The sequence below is a fragment of the Phoxinus phoxinus genome (genome assembly GCF_949152265.1).
Source record: "Phoxinus phoxinus genome assembly, chromosome: 21".
NCBI classification, from domain to species: domain Eukaryota; kingdom Metazoa; phylum Chordata; class Actinopteri; order Cypriniformes; family Leuciscidae; genus Phoxinus; species Phoxinus phoxinus.
In genome coordinates this window covers 15785370-15812254 of record NC_136896.1, presented here as the reverse complement: position 1 = coordinate 15812254, position 26885 = coordinate 15785370, and the positions used below count along the sequence as shown (strand labels likewise).

General features: G+C 38.0%; 1 protein-coding gene across 4 annotated transcripts in view; it reads left to right on the top strand.

The window, feature by feature from the left end:
* The window catches only part of caskin2 (CASK interacting protein 2), a 49727-nt gene that overhangs the window by 21283 nt on the left and 1559 nt on the right, over nucleotides 1-26885 (top strand). For 2 of the 4 annotated variants that reach the window (XM_079594837.1, XM_079594839.1), the window contains 17 exons: nucleotides 885-982; nucleotides 2123-2268; nucleotides 4560-4655; nucleotides 5367-5479; nucleotides 8079-8187; nucleotides 8491-8599; nucleotides 9810-9904; nucleotides 11909-12026; nucleotides 13977-14147; nucleotides 15458-15594; nucleotides 17631-17709; nucleotides 20387-20472; nucleotides 21508-21618; nucleotides 21818-21919; nucleotides 22733-22871; nucleotides 23419-25050; nucleotides 25761-25983. In XM_079594837.1, the coding sequence (XP_079450963.1) occupies nucleotides 885-982; nucleotides 2123-2268; nucleotides 4560-4655; nucleotides 5367-5479; nucleotides 8079-8187; nucleotides 8491-8599; nucleotides 9810-9904; nucleotides 11909-12026; nucleotides 13977-14147; nucleotides 15458-15594; nucleotides 17631-17709; nucleotides 20387-20472; nucleotides 21508-21618; nucleotides 21818-21919; nucleotides 22733-22871; nucleotides 23419-25050; nucleotides 25761-25983 (3564 nt within the window). The remainder of the gene's footprint in view (nucleotides 1-884; nucleotides 983-2122; nucleotides 2269-4559; nucleotides 4656-5366; nucleotides 5480-8078; nucleotides 8188-8490; nucleotides 8600-9809; nucleotides 9905-11908; nucleotides 12027-13976; nucleotides 14148-15457; nucleotides 15595-17630; nucleotides 17710-20386; nucleotides 20473-21507; nucleotides 21619-21817; nucleotides 21920-22732; nucleotides 22872-23418; nucleotides 25051-25760; nucleotides 25984-26885) is intronic. The other 2 variants (XM_079594838.1, XM_079594840.1) reach the window with 1 other exon arrangement.

Sequence of the window (26885 nt, the reverse complement as noted above, 5' to 3'; positions counted from 1 at the left end):
AATCTGCAAGGAAAAGTAGACTCTCTTAAACTAGAAGGCCAATTATACACTTATTAGCTGCACTGACACATTTTAATAACCGTTCCTAGAACTTTGCCTACTACATGGCATTTACTTATCTATAGGACAATATGTGGTCAAGTACACTTGGCATCACATTTAAGAAATGATAATCCTTTAATTCAGCTCTTCTACTTATAACAATCCCTTCGATGTATCATATATCTGTAGATCTGTCCCGACTCTTGAACAGCACACTATTTATTACATGTGTTTGGTCCATAACTTGTATATGTATGGTGACGCAGTAGTTTTTTTCGGCCTAATCCGCATAAGTTGAGTTCAGTACTTTTAAAGTATGTTAAGAAATGTTCTTTTATTCATTTTCCAGTCATCCATTCCCTCAAACACATGCATATTTTAGGAGCTGGACCATCCCCTGTCATAAAGCGACTGTGAAAGCAGAGATCTAACTGCTAATTGGGCAGTGCGCTCTTGCTGTGCCGTCAGGACTGATCTCAGTGCTGTACTCAATTGAACTCTGTGACAAAAACTGTGCCAGACTGGACAACATTTCCCTCTTTCACACCAGATGGATTATTGTTCTGCTAAATGAGATGTATTTTTGTCATGTTCTGTTTGTAAAATGAATGAAGGCATTTTCTAAGATATTGATTCAGAGGGGGGGTCATCAGGGCATAAAAATACACCATATTTTTTATGTTTACAGTTTATATTTCTTAATTAAATCTTAGGAGTTGCTGCTTGGCCAAATGCTTTAATTTAACCAATAAAAGATCAGTTCAGAGATTAAAGTAGCTTTTAACAGTTTCCAGGAAATTTGTGTGGTTTTCAGAACTTTTTCCTGATTGTCCGTTCTTCAGTTTTTCAGCTCTTCATCATGCGGCTCTCACTGGCACCGCTGACCTCTTGGCTCTGCTGCTGGAGGCACAGGCCACTGTGGACATCAAAGACAGTAACGGTGAGACCTTTTAACATTTTCCTTTACTTGTACACAATGTACTTTTGTCCCCATATCAACACTTTCCACCCCAAAAAAACTAAAATAAACATTATTAATAAAATAATATTAACAAATTAAAGAATAATTTAATTAATTAATTAATTAGTGAATGATAGATAGATAGTACATGCGTATATTATGTGCATGAGCTGAGCATAGAAAATCTAGTCATCGTTTTTCCCTTTTTTAAAGGAGCTATATTTAAAAATGTTCTTGTATTAATCACATTTTTATTGCCAAAGTGTGAAGAGCTTGTAACAAAATGTAAAAAACGTGTGTTTATTCCTTCCCCAACTTCCTAGATTGTTTATAAAAACCTGTAGACAAATTTTTATGTGAAGGACTCTTGACGTTGTTTCTGGTTAAAATCAAAAGGCCTCTCTTTTGTTCAATGACACATGAAATCAATGCTTATACAATGTTCAGGATAATGCCGAAAGAGACATTCTGTAATGTCAATGTGTCATGCAAAGAAAAGGATTAATTCAAACTATAGTCTCACACAGCCAGATCTATATTAGTTTATACTCTCAAATTGACTTTATATTCAAACTATCATAACAGTGTAATTTTAATTACGTCATCTGTCGACTTAATTGAAGAGCTGGTGCAAACATATCCACATCGCTATGATCAGATGCTTTCTTAACAACTTACTCACTGCTGTCATGTGTTTATTTTGTCATTGAGATGAAAGCGCACAGCACATAGTTACATCTCATCTAAACGTTGCATTCAGCAGTTTGGAAAGTGTCCGGGATGTTCGTTAACAGTATATCGCTGCAAAGGGATTTCCAACTTATTTTTTTAATTTTTTTTACATATAAGCAAAAAACTGAAAAAGCATTTACTTCATGCCTTGAATCATGTTCAGTCTCTTGTACTTTACGTGTGAATAAAAGCAGGCTAGAGCAAAAAGTGGCTTGCTGCAGTTCACTTTACAGCCACCGGTGTCGCTAGTAATAGGTTTCTGAATTCTACGCATAGCCCTTTTAAAAGAAAAATGATTGCACCACCAAAGAAAGCACAGTTTCTTTCCCAGTGTGAAAAAAACCCTAGAAGCTGTGAAAAAAATGTATTTTCTACTCACTATTGAAGGTATGCGTCCATTGCACTATGCTGCCTGGCAGGGGAATGCTGAGACTGTACTTATGCTTCTAAGAGCTGGAGCTTCTGTGAATGGGGCTTCACAAGATGGACAGATCCCTCTCCACCTGGCTGCACAGTACGGACACCATGAGGTGGTACGTACCTCACTACTCCTCTACCTTTAGCAATTTGTGCCTGTCTACGCTGACACAAGGGACAACACTATCAAGATTCAAATACTGTAGATTCTAGACTTGAGGACAAAATTGGGTTTGGTATTGGGTTTAGTTGACAGGTATGGTGGGGATTTGTACTGATGTAGTCATAAAATAAATTATACATTCAGTCCTGGTTCGTTTAGCATTAATACTGTCATTTTTAACACTAAACCTAAAGCTACAAAACATTAGGTATAAGGATAGGGCCACAACCTGATTGGACCGCTTTTATGACATATATTTTGCAATGGAATTTACCAAACATCCAAAACAATGTTGTGTGTTGTTCATATAGTGGTATTTTTTCCAGTTGAGAACTCACAAAGAGCTAATAAAGTGTGCAAGGAATCCCTCTGTTGCACATAAATGAACATCTGCTGCAAGGAAACGGCGGTTCCGACTCCTGTATCGAACTGTAATAGAACTGTGACATCAAATCCTGTTTTTGGTTTGTTGAGATGTCTTTGGTCCGTGACATCAAATCCTGTTTTTGGTTTGTTGAGATGTCTTTGGTCCGTTACATTCATATTTCAGCTGAACCCGTATCAGAGTTAATTTGGGTGTGGACAGAGACCCCCTGAAAATCTAGGTCTAGGTTAATCTAGGTTTGCTTGTTTGGTGCACACCAAGGTTCGGACGGCACTGTCACACTTACTCAAATGAACCACACTCAAGTGAACTAAGCAATCACACCAGAGTTTGTTTAAATCAGACCAAACCTACCAAGTGAACACACACCAAGTGATTTCCATGCAACAAATTATTTTTCTTTTTTACGATAATAATAGAAGTTTGTATTGCCATCACAAACTATGGGTATATGTTCTATGTTCTGCATATGTTATACCTAGTGATGCACACTGGGTATATTGTTAATTTACAATATAGTGTAGAATTCTCCCCTCTATTTTTATGACTAAAAATAGAAATATGAAATGTATATTAATGGCTTTTCTTTATTTTTTTCCAATCTTTTTATTTATTTTTTAAAACATTTTATTAACATAACAGACAAAAAAAATAATAATAATAAAATGCAGCAAATTAAATCAAGTCAGTCCATGGTCACAGATCACTGTTCATCCTTTGTGAATTTTATGTAAACATGCCAAACCCTGTTATGACATGGTAGTGTCAGAGGTCCATATGCGGTTCCCATATCCTTCGGAAGGCATCCCCCTTATTTTTTAGGGTGTATGTGCGTTGTTCCAGTCTTAAAGTTTCATTTAGGATTTGTTTAAACAGATTAAATGATGGGGGTCTTCTTTGTTGGTTCCAATTGAGCTAGATGCATTTCTTTGCTATAAGACATTATGATAATCCTCTTCCTACATGTGGTGTCCAGTGTCTTGTCCAATTCCGTACCAAAGAGGTACCGTGGTGGTGTAATATCCAGCGGGGATTTCACAATCTTAAGTTAGATCATGTACCGCCTTCCAGAAATGTTTTAATTTCATTAATGGCTTTTCTGAGGTAAATGCGACATAGTGGGCCAAAATTATTGACTGATGCGCTGACATTTTATTCAATTTAATAATATTATAATACACAAGTATTTTCAGTTGCCAAAATTTCAGTGCATCACTAATTACATCACTCAGTAGTTTGTTCAAAAAGGCTGAATGCTGCACTGATAGTGACTCAGGAATGTGCTGCGACTCAAACCAAAATATTGCTTTTGAGGCTGTTTACAGATCTCTGGCAGCTAGATAAAAGCGACGCGTAGTGTTTTATGTTGTCTAAAGGGAAAGGAAGGAAAATGCAAGACATGTCGTTGCACGCTCAAGGCAAAAAAGAGGTCCCTACTCCTGGCAAAGATATAACATTACTTTGCAGATCCAGGGCTTTGTTTCAAAACAATGCATTTTTTTTAGTTAACCTAGCTGTGTATATGATACCTCTCAGAACCAGGTTAGATTGACCAGTTGTTGGGCTTGAAATGCTGAGTATTCCCTTTCCAAGTGGCCTACCTTTTCTTACAAAAAATGTCACAGGATATATGGTGTGCCATATAACATAATCATTTACAAAGGATCAACGGTATTTCTCTGGCTTTTCCCCTGTTAGTCCTTGACCTTTTTGGATGCCATTTCAGATTTTCATATATGTGTAGACTAAAACCGATATGACTTTTGACATTGTCTTCTATTGTGTAATCCCAGAAACCTTATGCAGACAGACACCGCTCCTCTGACCTTTCACTGTATCTCTGTTTCTGTGTCCCTCAGTCTGAAATGCTACTACAACACCAGTCCAACCCCTGTACTGTCAACAAGGTGAAGAAGACCCCTCTGGATCTGGCCTGTGAGTTTGGCAGACTCAAGGTGAGCCGGGATGAGATGACGTGGGTTCAGTGGAATTGTTCAGCTATTGGTATTTCTGCATCAATATAGTTAGGGCTTATCCGATTTAAAATGGCTGTGCCTTTTATAACTTCTAACGCATTTATCCCAGTCTCAGTGTAAGCTTATAGCGCTGAATCTATTTCCACACTGCATTCTCAAATATAATTATAAGCAGGAGTTCATGACATAACAAAGCTTGAAAGAGGTCTTGTTTATTTTTGCGAAGACTGTATCGCGTGCGCATTCGGGGGCAAAGAATATCAGTAAGCTCATACAAACTGCCTGAGATAGCTTTCCTGATGACAGAGAGATCTTTAAATCACCTCAAACTAGATTCGCCAGGGTGAACTATTTCTATTTTATCTTTCGCCCAAGTCATTTGGAATTCTAGAATGCAAATGCTGCCGAGAGTCGGGCTGATGGAATGAGTCTAATTTAGCAGCACACCAGCGAGTCAGTTGCTGGGCTGCGGGAGGATTCTGCCCCAGCTGGAAACGGAATTCCATTTGACAGATTCTCAATGCCAGGGAGTACAAAGTCATATGCCTGGGCTGACAACCAGGCTGGTTGTTTTCCCGTACTTTAAATTGGCAGTGACATCTTGTTTAGACCTAAGAAGGCAAAACTGGAGCGCTTTTTGGCTGAAAGTTCTCTAGTTTTGGATCACTGTTTCTTAACTCTTTCTTACAGGTGACCCAGCTGTTGTTGAGCAGTAACATGGTGGTAGCTCTCTTAGAAGGGAACGGCAGAGATAACACCCCCCTGCATCTGGCTGCCCGCAACGGCCATAAGGACATCATCAGGTCCACTTTTCCCTAACCCCTTGAATCCTGTTGTGTTTTTCGAAATCTTCCTTTAAGTCTACATATCAGCTTGTGCACTCAAACTGTTGTCATTGTTTCAGAGGAGAGGTGAGCTCTTTTTAAAAACATAGTGAGCTGCATACTACCTACAGTACAAAGGTGATCATGGAACCTCACTAGTGAATGATTTGGAGTGCTTGACATAATCAGCAAGTCCCTGCTCCACACAAATAGCAGGGAGACTTGACTTGCAATTGATTTCAATGGAGTTTGACTGTAGCATGCCACTAAGTAATGGCTCGATAATCGAATAGGTATTAAAATAAATAACATCGCGCACATAAACATTGGGTAAAATAGTACATTTTTGATTATACCAGTTTTAATCCATTTAAATTATTATTGATGCATTTTTTATTAATTATTTTCAAGTGTTGAATGGAAAATAAGTTTATGATCATCGTTTATTATGATGAACATTTCTATTCCATCTGCCATTTTGGATTTCATTTCTTTTTCTTTTCTTTAAGCCTTTACTGCCTGAAAAAAATATTTTTTTTAAAAAGTACTATAATTATTTATTATTAATAAATTATTTTAATAATATAAATAATAAAAATAATAATTATGTGTGTGTGTATAAATATATTTATATATGTATGTATGTATGTGTGTGTGTGTGTGTGTGTATTATTGTGTGTGTGTGTGTATATATTTAATAATAATAATTCATTACATTTATATAGCTCTTTTCTCAGTTCTCAAAGCGCTTTACATAGAAGGGGGAATCTATATAATTAACAATGTGAATTTAATAGGATACTATCACCGGATTCACCCAAAATTTAAAGAAGAAAAAAAAACCCACTGCAATGCATTTTAGGATTGCCTTCTTCACAGAGAATACATCTTAGAATTTGGCCAAAATCGAGAAGGCATCATAAATAAATTTGTGCATTTTGATGTCTGTCGCATCTGGAGCATACCTATTATGCCTTAAACTTCTATAGGCAGTCAGTTGCAATAAGAGTGAGAAAATATGGGTGTTAATATACATGCAAGCATGCCGGGAGGGAGGTTGTCTGTCTTTTTTGCAACGTATGTTTGCTGGACAAAGTATGTTGTCCAGCAGTCAGTCAGGGAGACTTTGGCTGGACGCCTTGTTGACATGTTTGTCGAGCAAGTGAGGTGAAGAGAAGAAGGTGTGGAATGAGTGTAGTGTGTGTAGTGCGTTTGTCAGTGTGTGGATGTGTTGACCTGGGCTGCCCTCCGCTCTGAGTACGCTGTGATGGTAACATGCATAGGAATGAGGCCGAATAGGGTTACACCAGCCAGTCAGCTGCTCAACATGCTCCTCTAGCAGTAACCATATATGAAAGTTCAAGCTTCAGCTCTCCCCTCCACTGCCTTTCTGGAATGCTGGAACTTGTAAACATGGGAAAGAATGACAGTGGTAACAGACGGCCGCTCCACATTTCTTAGTATAAAACATTCAGTTGCTTGGCCTTCATAAAAACTGAATGAGTTTATGCTGAACAGATTTGTTATTTCTTGATGTGTTGAACCAAGAAATCAATTAACATTTTTACTCGGGTGAATAATAATAATAATTATTATTATTGTCATGTTGATTACTGACGTATACTGTAGTTTCAACCAAAAATGAACGTTGTGTCGTCATTTACTCACCCTCATATTGTTCCAAACCTGTATGGCTTACTTTCTTCAGTGGGACACGAATATATTGGTTGCTGTTTTCCATATAATGGAAGTTAAAGGGGTCTCCAAAAAGTTCAAAAAATTTGGTTCAAATGCACAATGTTCCAAATTGTTATGTACGGATCATTTCTGAAATGGACAGCAAAATTCATACAGACTACAAAAATGATGTGTCAGAAGCGCGCACAATAGGTTCTTCACATTTCTTGTGATGTCAGTACATTAGTCAAAAATCTGTCGTCATGACTAAATGGGGGAATTCTTGGGTGAACACTTTTGGTGACCTCTTTTAAAGAGGGAAGGCAAGTTTTTAATCTATTGAGTTGGCTGAATTAATCAATTAGCTCAATGGGAAATGGAGACTGTACTGCTGCGTTGGATACTGAATCCTGAAGAGACACTCGGAATGTAAAATTGATTGATGCACAGGCTGTTTTTGTTACTCAAAAGCTTTAAATTGCCATGACTTTTGACCCCTTGCTGGTGGTCTTGAACTTCCTATCATCACGTGGTTTTAGTTTCAGTTCAGTCCACTCACTATGCAATTTTTGGTGTTGATTTTTAGTTGTATTGTTGGAGGCATAACGGTAAAATGTCTTGCATAGTTTTGCTAGTTTCATGTTTCTCATACTGTATTTTTCTTCTCGCATATTAATTAATTTAAACAGAAATCAATATTTTATATCAATTTGTTCATTAATTTGGCAAATAGCAATTTAATAAAGGACATAGTACAGTATAATACCTGATGACCATGTCAGGTTTAATCTTGTGGTAATGAGCAGCTGACTGTACCGTTTATTAAAGACATGAGTGATTTTGTTCGTGTCTTGTGGACAGGATGGCTCATGTATCGCTGTGGTCTATCATTCATTTTTAGACTGCTGCTAAAAGCTGGGATTGACATAAACAGAACCACTAAATCCGGAACGGCTCTGCACGAGGCTGCCCTCTACGGGAAAACGGAAGTAGTAAAATTATTGCTTGATGTAAGTAGATGCATACAGAATAATAGGAACAGTGTTGATTTACCATCTGCATATTTTCTGTTCCTACGCAAGATGCACTATGGCAATACATGGTTTATTTCTAAGAGAGTTTAAAGTAAACTTATGTGAGATTTATTATCAAGAATAAATACTCTGGGAAAGACAATTCACAGTAAAGTGCTCGGGTCTGTCATATCAGAACACAGTGATATATCATTTAGTATTTTTGTTTGTATACAAAGTTTTTTCTTTACTGAACTAACCATCACATTTCAATCCACTCGTTTACCATCTGTCACTTAGACCGGGATTGATGTGAACAACCGCAACACCTACAATCAAACAGCCCTGGACATTGTGAACCAGTTCACCACTTCACATGCAAGCAAAGAAATCAAACAACTCCTTAGAGGTGACTCAGAAATTCAAAACTTCTTTCATTCTTCCTCTTCCTCTTCCTCTTCCTTGCCCTTTCCATTCCTTTTCCTTTCCATTTCCTTTCCTTTATCTCTTCCTTGTTGTTCCTTTTTCCTTTCCTTTTCTTCATCTTCTCATTCCTTTCCTTATCTTTTTCCTTTCCTTTTCCCTTTCCTTAGTGTTTTTCTTGTTCCTCCTCAAGGCCTTCCGTTTCCCATTTCCCTTTCCATGCCTTTTTTCTTTCCCTTTCCTTGTCTTTCCCCCTTTAATTTTCCTTTCCTTTCCTTTCCTTATCTTTTTTCTTTTTCTTTTTCCTCTTCCTTATTATCTTCCTTGCTGTTTCTTTTTCCTTTTGTGTCCTTTTCACTTTCATTACTGTTTTTATTATTTCTCTTCCAGGCTTTTTTGTTCCCCTTTTCCTTTCCTTTCCTTTCCTTTCCTTTCCTTTCCTTTCCTTTCCTTTCCTTTCCTTTCCTTTCCTTTCCTTTCCTTTCCTTTCCTTTCTCTTTCTACTGTTGATGTACCTTATATTATTCAATGTCAGGCCAAATGTTTTTGTTCATTGTTAGCTTCGACTGGATGTAGACAATGGTTGTCTAGAGGGTGTTTTGTGTTGTGTGTTCGTTTCTGGGAATCTGCTTTCATAGCTTTTGTCATAAAGCTTATAGAGTTGCATAACATTACTGTCCTGAGGCATATCGATGGCAGCCATGCCTGGAGATTTAGCTAAAAGTTTTGTTTACCTGTTTGCGTGTCTGTGTCTAGGCGTACTGTGTGTCTGGATGTGTTTAGTCGCTGCACCCTTCTACTGTCCCTCCTGTAATCCAGCAGCTTGTTGTCTTTGAAGTCCGCGCTTTGATACGAGCACTAAAACAGCTGAAGGAGCTGTGTTTGAAGATGAGGGGTGTTTAGCATCCCTGTTCTGAGCTCATCTCCTCATTAAATTTTCAGATGTGCTAAGTGCTTCAGAGTATTTAAACACTACATTACTCCTCTTTAAATTCTACTTATTACACTTCTTTATTGGAACACACACCACCTAAGTCTTAAATTCTTAAAATTTCAGGTAGTAGTTTTGTGTACCTTGGTTAATATCAAGACCTCAAAAATGACTTCCACCCCGATTAGAGGAATTTTTCAATGCAAACTGTTTTTCTGTCTCTCTCACTCATTCATGCATCCATTGTCCTGGGTTGTGACATTAGATGCCAGTGGAGCATTGCAGGTGAGAGCTTTGAAGGACTACTGGAATCTCCATGACCCCACTGCACTCAACATCCGGGCAGGAGATGTAATCATGGTAGGCTTAAAAGCAACACTCCACTATTTCTCACAAGAGGTGTCCTAATTTAATACTGTATAATGTGCGTTATGCAATTGGCCTATATAATTGGCAATGTGCTTGAGCGTTGCCTTGATCTGCATTCTTACCAAATAACTGTATTCTGATGAATCACAGAAACATCAAAACCCCAAACAACAAAGTTTAGACTAGTGGAAAAAACAGCAAAGCTGAAAGCAGTTTTAGAACGCTAGAAAATATGCACTAAGATGCAAGACAACACTCAGCGTTGCATATCATATGTCTAACTGATATAATCATGTCCTGCACATAAGACATAGCAGTAACGTGAATAAGTGAGGATGGTAATTTGGTCTTCCCAACAGAGAATACTTTAGCATGTTGCAACAGGTTTTTGCCAAACAACCTTTGATGTCTGACTTGAATGAACCGTAGCTTGTTGTTTGTGCTATAGTAGTGTGTGTTCAGCCTAGTTTCCCTTCATAACAGTGTGCTTCACCCCCACTAAAAGACTGTGCGTGTACTCCATAGAGTGCAGCCCGAGGCTCAGTGCCGCATGTACGCTATGTCACTGTTCACACCTTGTCTGTCTAGATAGCTTTAGGCGTCTATTCTGCTAGCATAAAAGACTGCTGTGCTTTTGTATCAGTGAGGCATAAGAGACTTTAGGTGTTTTTAAAAGATAGCAATGAAAGATAGTTCCTTTCCAGCAATATTAGGACTTTAAGGAGTTGAATTAGGGGTAAATTAACACATCTCAATGATTAATACAGTAAGAGGTAAAATATGAACCATTATTCACCTTTAAGAGACAGATGTGGACCTTTTAAATGCGGTTTTGAGAAACAAAGCACTATGGGGTGAGTTCATTAAACAGTGTGGTTCATTTGCAGATTGTATTTCAGCACAAAAAAAAATAAAAAAAATAAAGCTAAATAGAACTATAAAAAAATTAACAAAATTACTAAAGAATAAATTAAAATTCTAAATATTAATGCATACTATAAAAGTATATAAATTATACAAAAATATAATTTGAGCAGTCAAACATTTTTATATAACTGTTCTAAACTGGACTAAACATTAGAAAAATAGAAAACTAATTTTCAAAGCTGAAGTAGGATATTGGATTTATTTCAACCCAAATCAATATTGCATGTCCACGTGTTTATTCTTCACATTGGGCATGTTTGCCCCATTACCTGATTTGTAGTTTTTCTTTTATTTAATCGACTTCTTAAAAAAACCCTCAGACATCCGTTGCACATAAACAGCAAATGTATCCGTGTCTATTTCCAGACCTACTTTAAACACAATTTCATGTCAGTCAGATGCACTGACTGCTACACGGGTCCTCTCTGCCATGTGTGGAATGTCAACTGACTTAATTTACCGCATTGTTTTCGGCCAAATGAGGAAACGATCACAGGCTTGGCCATGAGGTTAGAAGAAAAGGTTAGAAGATGGTTATTTACAACTTGATGACACAAAGGTTATTCAACTTTGAATAGTGAAGGGTACACTGTGGGCTATAATTAAATCGTAGATTATTTAAAATTATTACACACAAAATTAAAAGAGAAGTCTCATTAGCTCGAATTCTCTAAAAATGTGTAAGCATTCTAACTCAGTGTCCTAACCAGATGCAATGCGATAAGATTCTAGCGACAAGCTTTTTGTCCGTCCACAACAGACGCGACACTATTACGAGACAGAATCAATACAAAAGCACAGCCAATTAGAAGAGCATGTGGGCGGAGTCTCTCCAAGCGCACAACACTCGCAAATGGATAAGTACATAAAATAAATCGGTTAAATAAATCACATAATCAGTCATACTTTGCATGTTGTTCTTCTAGCCACGCCATCACGCCTGGTTATAGGACAAAAACACTGATTAACATGGAAAAGATACCTTTTATCACTTTTCTTTGTCTGGTTAGGACACTGTGTAATACCTGTTGGTCCTGAATATCCTGCGATCTCATTGGTCTGTTCCAGGTCTTAGAGCAGCACATGGATGGACGTTGGAAAGGGCACATCCATGACAGTCAGAGAGGCACTGACCGTGTGGGATTCTTTCCTCCCTCCATCGTGGAGGTCATTAGTCGCAGATCAGGTATATTGGAAAAAATCTATGTTTATTGTTCAAGCATTTATTTGTTCACTACAAAAATATGGTCCATTGTCAAATTATGATAACCTATCTACTTGGCTACATTTCCCACTAAAGATAAAGTCAGTCATGTAAAACCTTTTAAGTGAATTTCAAGCACTTTTCAAGTGCTTTCAATTGCTTCATACTTTTCCCAGCACTCTACTCTAAATATCATCCAATTTTAATGTTATTTTTGCACTTTTTAACGCAAAACAATAGTATTTAACAATAGATTAACTTTGATTAATAATCCTGGCACCACCATCTGTAGAACTTTGTGCACAGGTGCAACTGCTCTCAAATGTTAGTCTGGAGCCCTTATTATATTATCAGCATTTGTATTGGAAATATTGTCACCCTTTTGCTTTAAAAAAAAAGCTGCATAAGTGTTTGACTTAAAAGTAGTGCAGAATTATTTTTAATAACTTTTTTTTAAAAATCTTTCATAATCCTGAAACCTTCATTATTTTCAGGTTTAAAATAGAATTTGAATCCCAGATTTTAAATGCGCTCTCTGACATTTGTATCCCACAGTATGCATATCAAAATAATGCATACTGAACTAGTGCAGTTCTCATAAATTCTTGTATAGACATGTGGACATGTAGTCCATTGATGAAGGCTCACGCAGAGACACACTTTAATGGGATTAACAGGAACATATTGGGGGCAGGCGGATCAGCTTTAGAGCCATGTGCCTCTATGAAAGGGGGAGCTGGCCTTAGATTGCTAGGGCCTGAGCAGAAAAATCTTTCCTTGAAATGAGTCTGGTATTTCTTTTTTCTGTTCGCGAGAGCGAGCGCAGCGGCAGACTCAGCATTCTGTCATGTCACAGCATCAACATCCTGCTGCTCGTACGAAATTAGCCTCCACTATAAGCTCCTGCTTCAATACTGCTGAAGAGGACATGATGGAGGCAAAACCGCCAGATTAAGACCCAACCACTTATCTCGTTGTGCTGGGGTTTTTCTCCCACTCGTTTTATCTCAAGATGCTAAAACCTCCCCAGGTCCTTCTCAGTCTTTCATGTTAAAAGGATAGTTGACACAAAAATGAAAATTCTGTCATTCCAAACCTGTATGACTTTCTTGTTCTATGTAATGCCCGTTTTTTTCATACAATGAAAGTCCAATGTTGTTTTAGACCCCATTTATATTTATTGTATGGAGAAAAACAGGTTGACATGGAACAACATGATGAGTAAATGATGACAGAATTTTCATTTCTGGGTGAACAATTCCTTTAAAGATGTCATTTTCTTTTTTCACTTTTCTTTTATTATTTATTTAATGAATAATAAAATGTATATTCAGAAGCTTGGGGTTGGTAAGATTTTTTTTTTGTATGTTTTTGAAAGATGTCTCACCAAGGCTATATTTATCTGTTCAAAAATACAGTAAAACACGAATGTTGTATATAATAAAATAATAATAATTTAAAGTTTCTATTCTAACATATTTTAAAATGTAATTTGTACTTGTGATGGCAAAGCTGACTTTTCAGCATCATTAATCCAGTCTTTAGTGTAACATCATAATGTAACAACTTAAGAAATCATTCTAATATGCTGATCTGGTGCTCAAGAAAACAGCTGCTTAATATTTTTGTAGAAAAATGTGATACTTTTTTTAAGATAATATTTTTGAGGAATAGAAAATTCAAAAGAACAGCATTTATTTGAAATGGAAATTAATTGTAACATGTATTTACAGTCACGTTTTACCAATTTAATGCATCCCTCCTGCATAATGTTTATTTTTTTTTTTTTCAAATGTACTAACCCCAAACTTTCATAAACTACCTTTAGTTTATATCATTTAAAGCATGTCTCTAATGGAATCATCTTTCTCAAGGATGATTTTTCATTTGTGCCCATGGTGCCTCATTTGTGTTTCAATGTTGTGTCCATAGGGGGCGTTCTCTCCCGGCAAGCCTCACTGCCCAGCCAGAGACATCACATTCTGTCCCGAGCCCTGCCCTCACACAGTTCTCATCACACCTCTCACACTGATGACTCCTACACCTTATACTCATCCACCCGTCCTGTACTGACTCACCACAACGGGCTGGATCAGCACTCAGGTAGCGTGAGAATTAGACTCTTAGGGATGAATTCAAGTATACACGCCTGCAAACTTGTATCCTCACGAGCCCATTCAAGCATCTTTGAGAGCAAAAAAAGTCCTCCATCCTTGAGCATGCAAACAACATAAACTGCAATTTAGCCCATCATATTTTCCAAACTCATGTGATTCCTAGACTAAAGCTTATTTTGATCGACTGAGCCCTAAATGCCATAACACACCAGACCAACGTTCGGCCGTCAGCTCAATTTTTTGGGTGTGTTCTGCACCGTGGCCCATCAGCACTACTTGGATCTCATTGGTGGCTTTTTGGCCAATTGAGCATGTTGAATCGGCGTCGGGCAGTCTATGAGACGTTCACTCTGATTGGCTTTTCAGTTTAGCGAACGACTGTACGAGAAGAAAAGTGAAAGTGATGAATTCAATTTAAGAAGACACACAGACGGCTGTTCTAATTTTACATCATCTTACATGAGAATTCTAATATGCAAATATTTTCATACAATTCTTCTGCAATGATGATCAACATGGTTCGAAATGGAAAGCATGTGCTACTTTGCTTGCGGTTTGTATAATCCGCAGTCTCTTTCCCTTTTTGAGTGACGAATATAGACTACTTCCACCATCTGATATAGACAGTTATTCCCTCTCATACAGGCACAGAACGTACAGTATGCACTAGTTGCCCATTGGCTGTGTTCAAGCAAAAACTTTTAACGTGACATGAAGAGAACACAGTCTACTTTTGTCGCTGCTAGTTCTTTGGTGTCGGCCTTAAGACTCCCCCTCTGGCCCTTTAAAGTATTTGTGTTTGCTAGGTGTGCTTCCCGACAGTCCCAGTGCCCTGTGTAAGCCAACTAGTCCCAAAGAGCCAGAGGATATTTGGGTCCTCAGGACCTCTCTCAATGGTAAGAGTTGCGTGTCTCCCCTAGCCTGTCTTCTCCTCCTCACGTCCATCCGCTGGTCCTAAAGCCTGCACACCAGTGACTTTCGTGTCAAGTTGAATATTTCCCAGCTGTTTCACAGGGTTCCTGTTTCCTCAGGCTATATTTGTCCTATGCTTGTCAGCCTACAATCAGCTTGACATTCACGTTCCTTAATTTGCACGAGTCCTCCTCAACTTCCCCTTGTACTCCTTAACATTCCCCTTGTCTAGAGAGACCTTACTGGAGTTCAGAGGTCGCAGTGCGAACAATTTTCCCCCCATTTGTTGGCCAATGTGAAGAAAAGGAGTGTTTTTTTTTGGGGGACAGTATTTCACCAACTGTTTTTCTTTCTCCTATGTTTGTCTGTTCCTCTTTCTTTCAGCAGGAGACCGGAACAGTGTGGGTAGTGCAGGCAGCATGGGCAGCAGTCGCAGTGCTGGCAGTGGACAGAGCACTGAGGGAAACTTTCCTCACAATGGACCCCATCAGTCACCTTCTGTTGTCCAGGACGCCACCAAGGTGGGCTTCAGTCTCACACACGTCCAGTGTTCCCTTTTAAGCCAGTGCTGGGCAACTCTGGCCCTCAAGAGTTTATCTCCAACCCTGATCAAAACGAATATGCCTGTAGCTTTCTACAGTAGCGCTGCTTCCAAAATCAAGTACTTCCCTACTATATAGTTTGCGAAAAACGGTACGGCAATATCCAAATACATAGTATTCGAAAAACCGGATTCGAAAGTCCCTGGATGACCTACTACGTCCGCCGAGATTCTGAAGTGCGCGTTCGATGGACACTTGTCCATGTGGCCACGGTAGAGGATTTATGAAAGGATGTGAGGTGACGCAACTGATGCTAGTAGGTCACATGACAGTAACAACTTGGTGGATGTAGCACATCTGAATTTCATTCATACTACCTGTATTCATACTATATAAAACATACATTTTTAACGGTCGGAAAGTAAATCAAAATTCAAAATCAAATGCAGTACCCACTCAGACAGTATGTGATTTCGGATGCAGGGTAGTCATTTGGAAGACCTTGATTTGCTTGTACAGGTGCGTTTGATTAGAGTTGGAGTTAAACAGGAAAGTGGATCGAGGGCCAGAGTTGCCCACCCCTGCTTTAAGCTGGAGATTTTCTGATTCTGTCTGCATGGCCATTGATTTTCATTAGGGAACTGAAGCTGTGAGAAAACTTGTGTGGAGAAATATGCAGCACTGATTCATTCTCAAGATAGGAACCCCATCACAGTACATGGATTTCATGGTTCATAGAGGCACCAAAGGGAAAAAATAATTACTGTTATATATAGAAGCCCACAGAAGCCATTTTTTGTCGTGTGCTCTCAGTATCTTATTTTTCTTGTAATCTTGACCAAAGTTATTTTAAATTTTTAAAGAGTTTTCTTGAAAAAGCAAGTCAGAAAAATAACAATTCTTACCAATATTAAATAACTATTATCCTGTTGTTATTATTAACCTAAATATTTGAAGTTTACTACACGTATAGAATAAACTAATAATAATAATAATAAAGAAATTAATGATTCTGAATTGTCATTGGTACATTAGGTGTTTTTGTTTACACTACCATTAAAGCATTGAATAAGTATCTATGCTCACCAATACAGCATTTATTTGATCAAAAATACAGTAAAAATATTAATAGTATAATATTATTACATATATAAATATACCATTTATCATAACTGTTTATTTTAAAGTGTAATTTACTCCTGTGATGGCAAAGCAGAATTTTCAGCATCATTACTCCAGTCTTCAGTGTCACATGATCCTTCAGAAATCATTCTAATATGATGATTTGATGCTCAAGAAATATTTCAGTTGTGCTGCTTAGTATTTTGTGTGAGACTTTCCATTCATCAAATAATCCTAAAGTATCCTAATAATCCTAAGTAAATATTCTTTTCAGGATTATTTGATGAATGGAAAGTTCTATAGACAGCATTTATTAAAATGGAAACCTTTTATAACATTGTCTTTACTGTAAAAGTGATCAATTTAATGCGTCTTTGCTGAATAAAAGTATTAACTTCCTTCCATCTTGCTGACCCCAAACTTTTGAACGGTAGTCTATGTGGCTGAAGGGTCCGGCAAATAGAAAAAGATTTTGCTAAGCAAGAACAGTAATTAAAGGGAACGGCTCTCATCTCTATCACAGTGGTATTCCCACTTATTACATAACACAATAATCTCTGAATTTTCTATGCAGCTGAGCATAGGGTTACTCCCACTGCAGCATTTATTGCATTTAAATTACCATTGCGCACTTAATGTTGATTTCATGCTGTGATTTATCCTCAATATTCTCAATGATTGGGTCTGTAAACGTCTGTAATAGAGAGTCTTACATTTGAAATGAAAGAGGTATTCATTTATTTTCTTGTTGATAATTGTAATTAATATTCATGTGTAGTAATTAGACTCTCTGTGTGAAGTCTTTCACACGCAGTAGTGGTCTCTGTGAGCTATTTCTGCCAGACAGCTGTTGAGTTAAATGTGACACAGTGCTGTGTTTTTCCCACATGTAGCTGCCTCCCTCTGCTGGAGAACTGGTGGAACAGTGCAGTCACGCTCATGACCCCGCGAAACACACGGACCCTCATTCAGGTCAGCACTGTCATTAAGAGAGTAAGCAGTAAAAGCAGAGCTGAAGAATTGAAACGAATCATAAGATGGATAAATTGTGGAAATATATGAGATCTGCAGTGCTGGGTAGTAACTGATTACATGTAATCTGGATTACATAATCAGACTCCAAAAATGTACTTGTAGATAATATAATTTTTTTAAAATACTCGTTATCAGAGTACCGTTACTTTTTTATTGATTACATGTTATTCTCACAATGGCAGTAAGTTATTCATAAGTCATTGATTCTCCCTACTGCTTTTATATCTTTAACATTTTCCTTTCTAAAATAATCCTTGGATACGTCCAGAAGGTCTTCAGGGTTTGTGGAATTACACACATTAGTCATGAGCCTATCACTGAAAACTGAGACCCACAGCATTTGATCACTGGAGTTACAGAAATAATTTCACTTTTAAAGGAAGACGCCGACTTTTTGGGACTTAAGCTTATTCACCGTATCCCCCAGAGTTAGATAAATCCGTACATACCCTCATCTCCTTCCGTGCCGTGACTCTGTCTGACACACTCACCGCTAGCCTAGCTTAGCACAAAGACTGGAGGTAAACAGCTCCAGCTAGCATACTGCTCACAATAAATGACAAAATAATACCAACATTTTCCTATTTACATGTTGTGATTTGTATAGTCACAGCGTGTACAAATAACAAGGTCACATGAGACGCAGCCATCTTCTAACCGTATACATACTGGGAACTATATTCTCAGAAGCCGAAGCACTGCTACTTGGGCGGAGTGATTAGCGCAACACTCTGAGCGAACTCTCTGCTCCTCACCACGGGGCTTCTCAGGTGCTGCGAGCAAATCACTCCGCAGTAGTAGCAGTGCTTCGCCTTCTGAGAATATAGTTCCCAGTTCCCAATAGGAAAATGTTGGCGTTATTTTGTCACTTATTGTGAGCAGTATGCTAGCTGGAGCCGTTTACCTCCAGTCTTTGTGCTAAGCTAGGCTAGCGGTGAGTGCGTCAGGCAGTTATGGCACGCATGGAGATGAGAAGGGGGATACGGTGAATAATCTAAAGTCCCAAAAAGTCGGCATGTTCCTTTAAGAAGTGCTTTCTCAACATTGCATATCTAATAGTCATAGTCATTTAACCACATATTGCTGTCTTTGGAAGGCTTTTGTCTTTCAAACACATTAAATCTACAAATTCATGTCTTTTAATATGTACATGCAATGCAGGGATTCCACAACTTTTTTTGTCAGCTGAACCTTATATATTTACTTGAAGTACCCCCTGAAAAGGTTAATAGTTTAGGTCAATAATATAATTAGGTCCAGTGATAGAATTAAGTTCACGGTTCTCTGATGTCTATTAATGGTCACATGATATGCAGGTAAACAAATAATTTTTTTTTATTTATTTATTTTTTTTACTTTGTAAGTGTTTTATATTGATTAAAATATATATATATATATAGCATTTTTATAGTTTAATTACTTAATAGTTTGGTAACACTTTACAATAAGGTTCATTAGTTAACATTTATGTATGAACTAACATTAACAAAGATTAATAAATACTGTAACAAATGTATTGCTCATTGTTAGTTCATGTTAGTTAATAAAAATACAGCTGTTCATTGTTTGTTCATGTTAGTTCACAGTGCATTAACTAATGTTAACAAACACAACCTTTGATTTTAATAGAGTATTAGTAAATGTCGAAGTTAATATTAACTAAGACCCTTGAGCATGTCTTGCCCATGAAAAAGACAGATTCAGAGAATGGTGTAATACAAATTTCACAATACGCAAATATTGCGGTTTAAAAGTAAAAAAAAAAAAAAAAAGGTTCCCCCGAGTCCCAATACCACAATAAAGACACGAGCAAGGCAGCTTAAAATACCTGTTCATACCTGCTCGTTTTTACTTCTAGACTGATACTGTGTAGTGTCAGATTTCAGTAGGAGGGCAGGACACAACAGAGGCAAAGTTGTGTGTGAGTCTAAAATACCAAGGAAAAGAGGAGAATTTGAGAGGGAGAGAAGATTATCAATGGCACGGACACAAGAGTGTTTTTGTTGTGGCTTTGACTTGAAGAGGATCTAAAAATAAGCATGAGATCAAGAAACGCTCCTAAAATCAGCTTATTTTATGGAGGTGAGTTAAATGGAGGCATATTAACATTCATGTTATTGCCACTGTGGACATTTAAAAAATGTACATATCAATTCAATCTCATCGTCATGCTTTGTTACAAGTTAATGGGTTGTCATTTTATGGATTTTTATTATTTCATAACTTTGTAACTTTAGTTTCTTGCCAAACAGTACCTTGGGTGTTCTGTTTGTTATCATATAAGAAGGTATATGCTTGTCTGTCTCTCACATGAACACATACTTTCACAATCACTCATCAAAACAGCCGTAGGTCTTAAATCCTCATCTCTAAATGTCAGTGATTGCGCTATTCTGGTATGATCCATTGTTAATGAAGACGAAAAAACTGTGCCTCGGGTTACAGGAGAACATTTTTTTTCTGCTGAGACATGTACTCCTGATTTATAAACATGCAGGTACAATAACATGTATGAAAGACTGCTCTGGGAGTCTATACTCCACAGCCTAAGGCAATAGCCAAGTCTATGACCAACAGAAGTGTGTGTGTGTGTGTGTGTGTGTGTGCGCTTTAGGTGCTCTTGGACGGAGGATTCCACTGAGCAGCTCCAGAACTGGAGAACAACATGTCATCCATCCACAGCAACTTCTAGATGGCAGGGTGAGGCCAACGCAGAACAGCATACTATCATATACTACATTGTAAAAAATAATATATAGTCAACAAAAAGACTCACAGTGCAATGTGCTTGATTTGACCTTTCATTTCCAGTGTAATCGATGTAACTATTTTTTGCATCTCTTTCTTGACTCATTTTGTCAACTAATTTTTTTTTTTTTTTTTTTTTTACAAAAAACTGGATAGTAATAATAGGGTTATAATAATAATAATAAATTACTATTAAGTAGTGCTACGTTGTTATTGTTATTATTATTAGTATTATATTAATACTTTTTATACATTTTACAGTGCAAATGGGATCAACAATGTAAAACAACTAGTGCTGTCAAATGATCACACACACACACACACACACACACACACACACACACACACACACACACACACACACACACACACACACACACACACACACACACACACACACACACCATCAGCGATTTATCAATTTGTCAGCACTAAATATGACAAATTTTATATAATATATAAAGCCATATTATATAATTATTTTATATACCGGTAATATAACAACTATAATTGATATAATACCACCACCACTACTACTACTGCTAATGATTATGATGATTACTATTATTAGCATTATTATTATTTTTACACAAAATTGTATTTTTTTTCTTTTTTCAATAAGCTAATTAGATGCCACTTGCTGAGGTCTTGTGACAAATATAGTAAGGTCATGTGATAATGTTGCATACAGTTTGAAATGTTTATTGTGGAATAATGGCCACCCTTTCACTTTCTACCTAACTTTTTTTTTTTTTTTTTTGCAGTACACGGTATGCACTGCACATGCACACTATTTATTAAGTAGTACATTTGTATTCTCTTAGAATAGTAGCCATACATAATCATCTGAATTCTCTTTATTTTATTTTATTTTCAGTAGTACACCACCTATTAGCATTTTCACATCTAAATGACCTGTGGCCCTTAACATGATGGCCTATTCTGCTTTTACTGTATGCATAATGCTCAATCATTTCTTTGAATCAGGATGCTGAGGCAATTTACCAGTGGCTCTGTGAGTTTCAGCTTGAGCAGTACACATCGAATTTCCTCACAGCTGGTTATGATGTGCCCACAATCAGCAGAATGACCCCTGAAGTGAGCCATCTTTTTGTGTATCAGCATTTAAGTACACAGTCTTATGTTTGCATCTTGCTGCATTTCTGCCACAACACATTAGTATTCACTACTGCATCTAATAGATATCAAAGCTGAACATACCGTAATCAGGTTTCTGAGATGATTTTACAAAAGCTATTCATTTTGTGAGTGAATCAATCTTTTTGTATGGTTTTAGGATCTTACTGCTATTGGCGTTACAAAGCCCGGCCACCGCAAGAAGATCTCGATGGAGATCATCAACTTTAATATCCCAGAGTGGTTGCCGGATTACATTCCAGTAATTCAATGCTATATTTTCATATAAACAGTTTTAAACATTACCTACATGTGCTGTACAAGTTCAAGGTTATGACGCATCTAATGAGAACCTCAGTAGTTATTAAACAGATAATTGCTAAATTCATATCACAGACATTGATTTTTATATGCTTAAACGGTTTGTTCAACCAAACATTTAATATCTGTTATTAATTACTCACCCTCATGTCGTTCCAATCCTGTAAGACTTTTGTTCGTCTTCAGAACATGGTTGAAGTTCTTTTTAATGAAATCTGAGAGCTTTCTGTCCCTCCATTGACAGCCTACGCAACAACCTTTTGTGTAGTTGAGTGTGTTGAGTGTTTTGTTTGCACAAAAAAAAAACATAATTTACCACTTTATTTACAAAATATTATATCCAACGCTCATTCATGAGAGCACCACGACATGTGTGTTGTTGGCGCGAGATCAGACGTTGCGTATACGTGCGTTGAAGATTTAGAAAGTAGTTTTTGCACAAAGAACTTACGCCACTTCAATTGAGGTTAAACCACTGAAGTCTCATGGATTACTTTATGATGTCTTTACTACCTTTCTGGGGCTTGAAAAGGGTAGTTGCGTAACTGTCAACAAGAGCTCTCAGATTTCATCAAAAAGATCTTCATTTGTGTTCTGAAGATGAACGAAAGTCTTACAGGTTTGGAACGACATGAGGGTGACTAATTAAGGACAGAATTTTCATTTTGGGGTGAACTAACCCTTTAACCATCAGAACCATTGTCAATTAATCAAATAAATGAATAGGAAAATCATACTTGTCTGTTTGTTTCAGTCTGATATTGCGAAATGGCTCAGTGCTATTGGGCTGCCACAGTACCAGAAAAACCTAGCAGAGAATGGATATGACTCCATCAGCATAGTGCAAGATATCACATGGGAGGATCTACAGGAAATTGGCATCATTAAGCTGGGTAAGTGGATTGATGGATACACTATCGGTAAAATGTTTCTTTTAATGTTTTTGAAAGAAGTCCCTTTTGTTTACCAAGGTTACATTTGTTTGATCAAATACAGTAAAACAGTAACACTGAAATAGTATTACAATTTAAACCAACTCTTTTATATTTTAATATATTTAAAATGTAATTTATTCCTGCAGTGACAAAGCAGAATTTTCAGCATCATTACTCCAGTCTTCAGTGTCACATGATTCTTCAGAGATCATTCTAATACGCTGATTTGGTGCTCAAGTAAAAAAAAATTCATTATCAAATTTGAAAACCGATCAAAAGAACAGTATTTATTTGAAATAGAAATCTTTTGTAACATTATAAATGTCTTTCTTGACCTCTAATATTTGAACTGTAGTGTAGATAGATAAATGCATTTAAATGATGCTCTCAGATTAGAAATACACCAGATAAACGACTCGTTTAACAAAATGTCATTAATGCCCATGTACATCAGATTATTTTTCCTAAAAGTATATCTGTGGATTAACATATTGCTTATCTACAGGCCATCAGAAGAAGCTGATGCTTGCTGTTAAGAAGCTCAGTGATGTACAGAAGGCTCGTAAGAACCAGGCCGAGGGGCAGGCGATGCTACAGCGCCGGAGAGTTCCCCCTACCCTCGAGCTGGTGGCCATCGAGCACCACGACAGCTCCGACTGCCCCTCATCCCCTCTGTCACCAAAGATGCTCACCTTCCAGGACAGTGAGCTGAGCGTTGAGCTACAAAACGCCATGGCTCGAAGCGGATATAGTGGAGGCCAAGATGGTTTCAGCAACGTGAGCGGAACAGCCATGCGTCTTAGTCAAGAAAGCATTGGTACACGGTCAGGAGGGTCAGGGCGGTCGCAAGAACGCCCAATGGCGTCGGTAACCCCCCACAGCCGCTCACAAGAGAGTTTGGGCAGTATGGACAGCAGTCCCTGCAAGGAACAATATGCCATTGAATCTCAGGATAGAAGCCAAATATCACCTATCAAAATGGCGCCGGTGTTGCCGCTACAACCTAATCACCCCTTATCTGGCAGTCCAGCAAGGACGCCACCCATAATCACTAGTAAAATAGCACGCTTTGCATATCCACCCATCCTCACCAAACCCAGACCGGTCGTTTCTCCCTCTCAGCCCCATCATGGATCACCTCTTCAGAGGGGCTTCAGCTATCTGTCGCATCAAAAATGCAATCCCAATATGGGAAGCCCAGGTCCAATCAGACCCCAGCAGCCAAACGGAGACACACCCCGGACCAAAAAGCGAACTCAAAGTCTTTCACGCTATGCTATGTCGGATGGAGAGAATGATGAAGACGACATCTCAGCCCCTATGACAACTTCTGCCAATGTGGCATCTTATGCAACGCTTACTCGCAAACCCGGCCGCAGCCAACCGTCTTACGGCAGTGAGCGTCAAGTGGGCCGCAGTCATTCCTTCGCCATACGTGCCAAGAGGAAAGGTCCTCCTCCTCCCCCTCCAAAGCGACTAAGCTCTGCCCCGAGTGGGGTAACTACAAGCGGGGTTGAAACGGAGAGTGCAGGAAGTGTCCGCAGCATTGCAGCCAGGCTGGAGAACAATAAAGGAAGCCCCAATAAGACATGCAACAGCCCCATTTTTAAAGCCATGACGCCAGCCACCCCACCAAAAAATATGGGGAACCGTAGGCGGACCGCTAGTGAATCTTCGACGTATGAAACGAAGCATGGCGTAGAAAATCCTGCAGATGAAAACATCGGCCCTCTGAGGAACCAGCAATGTGCAGGTTCAACATCCTCACAGGAGAGCATACCTTTCGCTGAAGAGGGCAAAGTTACCATCAAACAAAGGACCAAAATAGCACCTGCTAAGATAGAGTGTGAGGCCGGTGTTGAAATTCTGAAGTCGGCACAATTGATCAAATCGTCCCTAGAGGTGCATGAGTTTAACTTAAAGGAATCAGACACGGTCAAAAGGAGACACAAGCCGAAGGAACTGCAGATGATAGGTCAGGGCACCAGCACGCAAAAAGGAAATGAGAGGGCCACAGGGACCGAGATGGTCTCGCAACGCATGCAGAATGGCGGATTGACAAAAAATCCTTTTAAATCTGGCCTCTCTCCACATAAACCTCCCACCCCTTCTAAGCCCACACGCCATTCTACTGCAGGTAACGCAACCTATTTTAAACACATTCATAACTACTTACAAACATACACTGCCATTAAAAAATGTGTGGTCTATAAAAGGGTTGTTTTTTTTGTGTGTGAAAGTAATAAATTATTTTATTCCTCAAGGACACATTAAATTGATTAAAAGTGACGGTAAATACATGATGTTATAAAAGATTTATTGTTAGAAAAGATTGTGTAAGCCCATTTTACATTTCTTTACATTTGACTAAAAATGTATTGTGCAGAACTCCATTGTTTTATCCATTAGGATTGATTGGCTCCAGTGTTATTTTAGTATTTTTATATTCTGTCATAGTATTTATTAATATTTTGAATTAGCTATTATTTTTATATTTTCAGTTTATAATTTGGTAACACTATTTCAATAGTCCACTTTAGACATTCTACTAAGTATACTGTAAGCAACTACATGCCAGCTACCAGTCATTATTAGACTGACATTATTAGTAGACTGTCTTCTTAATATCTGCTTACACTTTATCTACTGAACAGACATTCTACTGACTATAAGTAACTTTGCAAGTAAATGAAAACTTATTCTACTAACCCTAACAGTCTACTAATACTAAACTAGCCCTGAGAATTCTCACAAGCATTTGCCCATAATTATATTCATTAACTTGCGACCCAAGGTTTATGCTCATACTAAATTATGATCTCCTCCTTCGGCAAAATTTTTCTTCAGGAGTGACAGTCAATGTCGCCCAGAGCGTGGCCTTTGCCGTTTCACCTCCCTGCAGTCCTCTAGCTCACTGTCCCCCAAGCAAAGCACCTCAAGGTCAGCCACAGGCTGTCACCGAAGGCCAGGACGTGTTGGTCCACAAACGACTTGAACAAACCAGCACGTCTCTCGAGGCAGCACTTAAAGTTGTGGAGAGAAAGTTGGCTCAGGAAGATCCAGCAGAAAGGTAACACAAACCACTTCTTTTTGTCTCTTTGTATCTGTCCTCTGTCAAAGTAGTATTAAACAGCTTGAATCCCCTTTTTTCACACAGTAGAGGAAATTGTGTATTTCAATGAGACAGCCTTGCAGATGGTACCATAATGACCGAATGACCACTTGTCACAACAAGCCTGCTGGGAAATCTAGCTATAAGTGATCTCCCTAAAACTAGTGCCTGTTTTTCCTTTGACTCTTTGATCTGTCTGGCTGCAATGAAGACAGATTGTTGATGTCCTTATCTTGTGAACAGAGACAGATGGTGTCTCAACAATTTAGACTTTCATTTGATTCCCCTCCTATTTTATCACAACAAATCCACTGTCAGCAGTGTTGCTGGTCAATCTGTCTGCGTTGAACCTTATTTTGCATTTTGATCAGATTTAGCTCATAGCATATGCTAATCAAGGATAAACCCCACAGTCAGTGTGTTTTACATAAAGTAACCCCACTCCTGACTATGTTCAGATTGGAAAACTAATATACTAACTACTGTATACTGTGCTCTATACACTAAACTATATACTAGACGTATATTATTATTGATATATGAAATAAAAATGGTTATTTTGGCTGTATTAATGGCTAATATTACCTCCAGTTAATCTATCACATTGAAAGTTCAGGTCAAGTGCATCTCATTGTAGGAAACTCTACGCCAACATCGCACTCAAGCACCTAAAATCGCAAACTCTCATCGAAATGTAAAAGGACGGCAGGATGCTGTCAGTGTAAACACTTCTTTATTAAAGACCCCCTGTGGTGAAAATCAAGTTTTTAATGTTGTTTATATCTATGTGGTGTTTTTAATATGCTTTAAGACAAACCATGTGCAAATTCAACACCATTGCGGAGTATACCATTTTCTCA